The 8,494-nt window shown below is 50.0% G+C and overlaps 1 protein-coding gene and 1 non-coding gene across 2 annotated transcripts in view; one reads left to right on the forward strand and one right to left on the reverse strand.

The window, feature by feature from the left end:
* The window catches only part of DHX37 (DEAH-box helicase 37), an 18,375-nt gene extending 10,734 nt beyond the window's left edge, over window positions 1-7,641 (forward strand). Inside the window, exons 15-27 of the mRNA XM_031059434.1 lie at window positions 254-486; window positions 1,472-1,583; window positions 2,171-2,277; window positions 2,625-2,813; window positions 2,952-3,076; window positions 3,647-3,763; window positions 3,873-4,045; window positions 4,432-4,546; window positions 4,955-5,092; window positions 5,724-5,818; window positions 6,270-6,343; window positions 6,591-6,688; window positions 7,265-7,641. Coding sequence (XP_030915294.1) covers window positions 254-486; window positions 1,472-1,583; window positions 2,171-2,277; window positions 2,625-2,813; window positions 2,952-3,076; window positions 3,647-3,763; window positions 3,873-4,045; window positions 4,432-4,546; window positions 4,955-5,092; window positions 5,724-5,818; window positions 6,270-6,343; window positions 6,591-6,688; window positions 7,265-7,347 — 1,659 coding nt within the window. The 3' untranslated portion in view covers window positions 7,348-7,641. The remainder of the gene's footprint in view (window positions 1-253; window positions 487-1,471; window positions 1,584-2,170; window positions 2,278-2,624; window positions 2,814-2,951; window positions 3,077-3,646; window positions 3,764-3,872; window positions 4,046-4,431; window positions 4,547-4,954; window positions 5,093-5,723; window positions 5,819-6,269; window positions 6,344-6,590; window positions 6,689-7,264) is intronic.
* Window positions 7,642-8,365: 724 nt separating this feature from the next.
* TRNAA-UGC lies at window positions 8,366-8,437 on the reverse strand. Its single transcript has one exon. It is a non-coding gene; the product is annotated as a tRNA-Ala (tRNA).
* Window positions 8,438-8,494: the final 57 nt, after the last annotated feature.

The raw sequence follows: 8,494 nt of genomic DNA on the forward strand, positions 1-8,494 counted from the left end.
TTTCCTTGTCCCCGTTCCTTGTCCCCTTTTCCTTGTCCCCTTTTCCTTGTCCCCTTTTCCTTGTCCCCTTTTCCTTGGCCCCTTTTCCTTGGCCCCTTTTCCTTGGCCCGCTTTCCTTGCCGCTTTCCTTGCCGCTTTCCTTGTTCCTCGCCCCTTTCCTCGCCCCTTTCCTCGCCCCTTTCCTTTCCCCTTGCCCCTTTCCTCGCCCTTTCCTGTCCCTTCCTGCCCTCCCATGCCCGCCCATCTCTCGCAGGTGTTCCGCCCTCCTCCTCCCGGCACCAGGCTGTGCGTGGTGGCCACCAACGTGGCCGAGACGTCGCTGACCATCCCTGGCATCAAGTACGTGGTGGACAGCGGCCGGGAGAAGCGGCGCTGCTACGACAGGATCACGGGGGTCTCGTCCTTCAGGGTGTCCTGGGTGTGCCAGGCCTCGGCCGAGCAGCGCGCCGGCCGCGCCGGCCGCACCGAGCCCGGCCACTGCTACAGGTCAGCCCTGCTGCCAGCACAGGGCCCTGCCTCCAGAGCCAGGATGGGCTGAGGGAGGCAGGAGCCCCCCCTGGAATGGAAAATGTAAACCCCTAAACCCTCCCCCTTTCCAGATTGCTGTAAATTTGAAATTAAGGGGCTCTCGTGTGGCGGTGTTCGCAGGGGTCCCAGTGTCACAGGCATCTCTTCACTAAAAATCCTTTCTTTAGGATTTTTCCCTCTGAGGAGCTGAGGCCTCAGAAACAGAATGTAAACAATGGGTATCTGCTGCTGTGGAATGCAGCAGGCTCATCCGTGATTGGTCTCATGTGGATGTTTGGATTTGGTGACCAGTCACGGCAGAGCTGGGTCTCCCTCTCGGTCCCAGCCAGCTGCCTTTGTTATTCATTCTTTTCTATTCTTAGCTTAGCCTTCTGAGGAAACCTTTCCTTCTATTTCTTTTTAGTATAGCTATAATATATATATATATCATAAAATAATAAATCAAGCCTTCTGAACATGGAGTCAGCATTCTCGTCTCTTGCCTCATTCAGGAACCCTTGTGACCACTGTCACATCCCAGGACGAGGGAAGAGATGAGAATCTTGACTCCATGTTTCAGGAGGCTGATTTATTATTTTACAATAGCTATTATATTAGAATTATATATTAAAACTATAAGTCTCAGGGTCTCCAGCTGCTCAGAGTGACCCCGAGATGTGTTAGAAAGTCTCTTTTCCCAGCCCTGCACTCGAAGGAGTCAGAGCTCTTCAGTTCTCAGTCTCAAGGTTGTTTATTGTTTCTTATTTATAAAATTCTTTCTCCTGTCCAGCCAAGGTCTTAACTTGTGAATAAGGCAAATACCCCAACCTGTAAATAATGATATGATGATGTAAATACTATCCACAGCTGCCTTTTTCCTTTTTTAATCCTTTGCAAGTTTTTCCTGCATATCTTTTGAGTTAAAATTTCTTTTAAGTATCTAATACCACTTCTGGCCCACTAGGTTATACTCTTCAGCAGTTTTCATGGACTTTGAGAAATTTTCTGCTCCAGAAATAACAAAGCGACCAGTAGAAGACTTGATTCTGCAAATGAAGGCATTAAATATAGAAAAGGTGAGTTGGAAAGGGCTTTGTACCACAGCACCCATTAAAGTGGTTGTCCTTAGGAGCCAGAAACAAACAGAAATGTATTTTATTGTCGTTGCTTGAAGCTGTGCCTTGTGGCAGAAATTCAGGTCCTGAGAGTCCATTTTGGTCCTGCACATTGCAGAAGCTGCTCTGAATTCCACTAGGCCTTAACAGACATGTTTGTTCAAGCTGTAAATGCTTTCTTATATTCCTAGAGGTTAAAAAAAAACCTGTCTAAACAGGGTGTGTGTTTTGGAGATCCTGGAGCACTTTCAGAGAGCACAGCACCTAAATTCAGCCCTTCAGCAGCCTGCCCTGGGCGGTGCCTGCACTCAGTGGGTGCTGGGGGTGATTCTGCTGTTCCTGTTTCCTCCTGTTCTTGTTCCGAGCATTTCCTGCCATTCTGTGTCCTTTCCTTTCGCTCCTGGCAAACATCCTGAGTGTTTTTCTTTGTCCCACGTAACCAGAGGGGAGGATTTCACCGCCTTGCAGGGCTCCTTGCTGTGCCCACACTGTTTCCCAGTGGGTGCTGTGTCAGTGTGGACTGAGGGGCTTTGCTCTTGTTTCCCTAGGTCATCAACTTCCCATTCCCAACCCCTCCTCCCACGGAAGCTCTGGCAGCAGCAGAGGAGCTGCTGATAGCCCTGGGTGCCCTGAAGGAGCCCCCCATGACAGGAAGGTAATGCCAGTGCTCCCCACTGCTGTCCTGCCCTCGGGGCTCTGCTGTGCTCCTGCTGCCCTCCCACCCACACCCAGCGGTGTCCTTTGGCTCACAAATGCCACCAGCTCATCTCTGGTGCCCTCTGTTTGTTCCACTGGCCCTGGTGTGTTTGGGCAGGGAAACACTGAGCTGGGAGCCCCAGCAGGGCTGCTGGGAGCAAGAGGAACCTTTCCCCCACCTTTGGCACCAGCGCACACAAAACCTGAGAAAACACCTCAAATTAATTGGGCTGCCAGAACGGGGAGCACAAACCTGTTCTTAATCAGAGTTACCTCATGACATGAGCTCTGTTTTCTCTGGCCCAGGCTGAAGCAGCAGCTGGCAGCAAAGCTGAGCTGCCCCATCAGTCCCCTGGGCAGGGTGATGGCCACTTTCCCCGTGGCTCCTCGCTATGCCAAGATGCTGGCCCTGAGCAGGCAGCACCAGTGCCTGCCCTACACCATCACCATCGTGTCTGCCATGACTGTCAGGGAGCTCTTCGAGGAGCTGGACAGGTGAGTGGCTGAGCCTGCCTGTGTCCCAGTGTCACCCTGTGTCACAGTGTCACAGCTGTGTCCCTGTCACCCCGTGTCCCTGTCACCCTGTGCCCTGCAGGCACAGCTCTCACAGGTGCTGCTCTGTGTTCCTTGCAGGCCAGCAGGCAGCGAGGAGGAGGCAGCCCAGCTGAAGGGGAGGAGAGCCAGGTTTTTACAGATGCAGAAGGTCTGGGCTGGGCAGGGGCCCATGCAGAAGCTGGGGGACCTCATGGTGATGTTAGGTAAGGATCTGTAAGTATCCTTTCTGTATCCTTTAGTATAGTATTCTTTAATATCATATAGTATCTTAAAATAATAAATTAGCCTTCTGAGAGCGTGGAGTCAGATGCATCATTCCTTCCAGCCTTCTGTAAGTATCATTTGTGTGTTCTTTAGTATAGTTTGGAATAATGATATGATATGATATGATATGATATGATATGATATGATATGATATGATATGATATGATATGATATGATATGATATAGTATAATATAGTATAATGTAATATAATGTAATATAATATAACGTAATATAATGTAATATAATATAATGTAATATAACATAATATAACGTAATATATTGCATTATATATAATATATAATATAATATAATATAATGTAATATTTGTTTAATATATATTATCTTAAAAGAATAAATTAGCCTTCTAAGAACATGGAGTCAGATTCATCATTCCTCCCTTCATCGGGGCAACCCACAAATACAGTAGAAACCCTAAATGACAGACTGCCTGGGACAGTGCTGTCCCCATGGGTTCCATGAGGAGCACTGACCCCCTGTGTCACCCCAGGAGCAGTGGGGGCCTGTGAATACTCTGGTTGCACCCGGGAGTTCTGTGAGCAGAACGGGCTGAGGCACAAAGCCATGCTGGAGATCCGGCGCCTGCGAGGGCAGCTCACCACGGCAGGTGAGGGGCTGGGGGAGATGCTGTGCTGGGTCTCTGCTGGGGGCTGGCACAGCCACACAGAGCTGATTCCTGTCCTGCTGCGCCCTCTCTCACCTGGCTTTGCCCGCAGTGAACTCGGTCTGCAGGGATGCTGGGCTCTACGTGGACCCGAAGATGGAGCCCCCAACAGAAGCTCAGGTCACCTACCTGAGGCAGATCGTGCTGGCAGGGCTGGGGGATCACCTGGCCAGAAGGGTTCAGGCAGAGGAGCTGCTGGATGACAAGTGGAGAAATGCCTACAAGGTGAGCAGCTTGCCTGGCCTCAGTTCCTCCTCCCCTGTGCCAAGCCCAGGTGTCTGGCTGGGTGCAGCTCTGAGATGCCTGTGCTGGCTTCCTGCAGCTCCTCTCTGTGGAACTGGAGTTTGCAGTGGTGCCATTTCTTGGTGTTCACGTAGGAAATGTTATAAAAGAGCTGAGAAGTACCATGAGTTCACCTTGTGTACCATTAGACGTCTTGCTTGGTGTCTGCAGAGAAGGTGGAGCAGAAAATGACGGGGTTATTAAAAGCCCCCATCACTTCAGGAAACCTTACAGATGTACACCTGAGAGAGGCTGAAATGAGGGGCAGTGAGGACATTGGACTGTGAGTCACTGCCCTTGCTCTGCTTCAATCCTTGTGCCTCTTTCAGACTGCCCTCCTGGAGGACCCAGTGTTCATCCACCCCAGCTCAGTCCTCTTCAAAGAGCTGCCAGAGTTTGTGGTGTACCAGGAGATTGTGGAGACCACAAAGCTGTACATGAAAGGTGAGTGCTGTGTGCTGCAGCCCTGCTGAGCAGCTCACAGTGCCCTGGCAGAGTGTTTCCCCTGTGCTCTTCTTTCTGAGTGACTCCTGGGATTTGGATCCTTAAGGCTTCCTAGGTCTGGATCAGGAGATAAATTGGCCTTTTTTATTATTATTATTATTTATCTGGCAGAATTGGCTGGAGCAAAGCTCAGCTTCTGAAATATCTGCTTTGCCCCAGCCCTGCCACCCACAGCTGCCTGCTGCTGGTCTCTGAACAGACTTTTTACAACACAAAAAGTTTGAAAAGAATGAAGGACAAATAAATCTGTGCAGATGAGACCCTGACCGTGCCCTGTACCCCTGGGGCTGCCAGTGAGCTGTGGCCCTTGGCAGCAAACCTGCATCCAGGTGTGTTTTCCCTCCTCAGGTGTGTCTGCAGTGGAGCCTGAGTGGATCCCTGCCCTGCTGCCACCCTACTGCCACTTTGGGAAGCCTCTGGAGAATCCCCCTCCCTCCTACTGCCCTGGCACAGGCCGGGTGCGCTGCCACAGACCCAGTGTCTTCTGTAAGTGTCCCCAGGAGCTCCTGCCTCTCGCAGGAAGGTGCAAAGAGGTGCTGTGAGCATCTCCAGTGGGTTTGTAGCATTCAAACATTCGATTTCCCACCAACATGGGCACCTCCACGGGGTTTGTGGCTTTTAAATATTGAATTTGCCACTGAAATGGGCACCTCCATGGGGTTTGTAGCATTCAAATGTTGGATTTTTTGCTGAAATGGGCACCTCCATGGGGTTTGTAGCATTTAAATATTGAATTTCCCACTGAAATGGGCACCTCCACGGGGTTTGTAGCATTCAAATATTGGATTTCCCACTGAAATGGGCACCTCCATGGGGTTTGTGGATTTCCCACTGAAATGGGCACCTCCACGGGTTTGTAGCATTTAAAATTGGATTTCCCACTGAGATGGGCACCACCACGGGGTTTGTAGCATTCAAACATTCGCTTTCCCACCAAAGTGGGCACCTCCATGGGGTTTGTAGCATTCAAATATTGGCATTTCCCCCTGAGATGGGCACTGTGGGGGCTGGCAGTGCCCTCCCCACTTGTCCTGGCCCCTGTGCTGTCCCCCTGCCTGGCAAGGTGCCCTCCTGGGGGAGCAGGGAGGGGACCTGGCGTGTTCTGTGCTGTTTGCAGACCGGGTGGGCTGGCAGCTCCCTGCTGTGGAAGTTGATTATCCCCCAGGAATCGATCGCTACAAACACTTTGCCAGGTTCCTGCTGGAAGGAAAGGTGAGTGTGCTCCAGCTGCACCATTTCCCTTGTGTTATCATTGATTTTTTAGCCCAGTTTTTGGAGGAGATGAACCTTAGGGGCTTCATTTTTTGCTCATCACTTGCTGGTGGATGGAAGAGTTTGTTGTGGTTGATGAGGTGGGGAAGGGATCTTTAAAACACACAAAAAAAAGCAGGAAAAATCAGTATTTCAGCGAAAGACACCCCCAAATTTAAGTGCTGTTTTTGCAAAGTGAAAAAAGCCAATAGCCCATGTGTTTGTCCAGCCTGGGACAGAAGAATTGTCCAACAAGCCAGTCAGGAGAAGATTATGGATACAGGGATAGGAGGAAATGGTGATGGAGAATATGACCTGGAAATCTGTATTAGCGCAAGTTCATTGATGGTTGTTATCATATCACAATTAATTTAATTTATTCATTATATAATTGTTGTAACCAATCTTCCAGGTCATTAAAAAGCTGAGTTCTTACAGCCAGTGCCTGCTGTCCAGCCCCCTCATAATGCTGAAGACGTGGTCCAAGTAAGTGGTTGAAAACAAACTGCAGGTCCTTGTCTCCACCAAACACTTTCCACTTCCTTTCTGAATTTAAAGAATTCAATGCTGAGAAGGGTGGTGGTGATTGTGATCTTGGGAAAATGAGTTTCCTCACCAGGAAAGGTCGTGTCCCAGGAGAGTTGGTGGTGGTGAGGGCAGGGCAGGACACGCAGCCTGCTGGGCTCTGCTGGGCTCATGAACATTGGTTTATTGCTCCATTTCTCTGATTCAGACTTCAGCCCAGGACAGAAGCCCTCCTGCAGGCTCTGGTTAAAGAAAACTGTGATAATCGTGATGCTTTGGTGGCTGCATGGAAGAAAAACCCCAAATGTAAGTGTTCTGCTTGCCTAATTATCAGTCATGTCAGTGGGGTACCTCGAGCACTATTGAATTATAATTTCAAAAAATGGGGTATTTCACTTGCTAACTCCAAATATTTCCTATTTTCTTACCAGAAGCAGCAGTGCCCTGTGCTTGGTTCTTGTGAAAAATGACAGAAAGCACTTCAGAAAGCAACATTTATTTGCATTCTAAGATATTTTTTTTCTGTAGTTGTAACGACAGTTAAAATGTACAGACTCTGGTGCTTCTGTCCATGGATATATTGAAGGGTTTTTTCCTGGTAAAATGGATTTTTTTCAATATTGGGGTGCCAGATGGTAAGAATTCCTTCACAGGAGCAGCAGCAGCAGGGATGGCTCACAGATTCCTGTGGATGCTGCCTCCTGTGCCTGCCCAGCTGTGGGTGCTGGCCCTGGCTCCCGCCGGGGGTGCTGGCCCTGCCTCCAGTGGGGATTTTTCCAGCCAAACTCAGAGGATTTTCCCAGCCAACCTCGGGGGTTTTTCCCAGCCAAACTCAGGGGGTTTTTCCAGCCAAACTCAGTGTCTGCTCCTCTCCCCCTGCAGATCTGCTCGCAGCCTATTGCCAGTGGCTGCCCGAGGCCCTGCACCAGGAGCTCGCCCTGAAGTGGCCACCAGTGGCCCTGTGACCCTTGCTGCTGATGGACTCCTTTGCTCCAGGGTGTTTTCAGAGCTTTCCAAGGGTTTCCTTGGAGATCTGAAACAGATGGACTCACCAGCTGTAGGAATATCTTTTGTTGTTCTGCTTTCCCAGAAGCCCTGCCAGCTGTTTGGCTGGTTTTTCATAATATTAATGTTTGGATAATTTTATCCATTGTATTTTATGGAGATTTTTCTTTTTTTTTTTAACCTGAAGTTTCTCTTTGGACTATATTAGTCGTATGAACTGTAATAAATATGTAAAATTCTTGGTCTGGATGGGAGAAATGTTTGCTGTGTGGGATGCTGCAGTGAGCAGAATATCAGAGCTGTGCAGGAACATCCTCATGGGTGTCAGACAGAACCTGGGCAGCAGCTCAGGGCAGGAAGCACAAAAATGGGGAAACTCGTGGGTCGGGATAGGAATGGTTTAAATAGTGAAGGGAAGATTGAGTTTACCTTCCCCTCCACCTGATCCTTTTGGGTCTTGGTAAACCCAGTGCCCACACTGTGCTGATGGGCTGCTGCTTGTGACTTCTGACTGCTGCAGGAGAAGGTGTGGACAGGGACCCTCCTGTCCCCGTGTTCTGCAGGAAACTGGTGCAGCCCAGCTGGCTGGATGGGCGTCCATACTTCCCACACGGTTCAGGGGCAAGGCCAGAGCACATGCAAGCATTAAAAACACCCAGAGCTGAAGAAACAGCAACTTTAGATCTGCAGCCAGAAGGAAGGCAGCCCCTCGGTGTGTTTTCAGTCAAACATTGGGTTTTTGGTTTTTTTCAGCACCACTGGGTTTGGGATGTCCCCAGGCAGGAGGGTGCAGGGGGGGGCTCTGGGCAGGGCTCCTTTCTTTAGCAGGAATTGCAGCACAAGTCTGCACACTCTGCTGCGGGGAGGGAAGAAAATCAACAGCCAGTTATGGAGTGTATTGGGAAATTTCTGCTCTTCTCCAAAATGGGGCAGGAAAAAGCAAAGACCACCGGCCTTGCAGGGCATGGGTAAAAAAAGTGGAGATGCCGGGGATTGAACCCGGGGCCTCATACATGCAAAGCATGCGCTCTACCACTGAGCTACATCCCCTCGATGGGACGTGGGCCGCTCGCAGTGTATACACCGATAGCGGGAGCCGCAGGCCGG

This window comes from Geospiza fortis, unplaced genomic scaffold, assembly GCF_000277835.1.
Source record: "Geospiza fortis unplaced genomic scaffold, GeoFor_1.0 scaffold145, whole genome shotgun sequence".
NCBI classification, from domain to species: Eukaryota; Metazoa; Chordata; class Aves; order Passeriformes; family Thraupidae; genus Geospiza; species Geospiza fortis.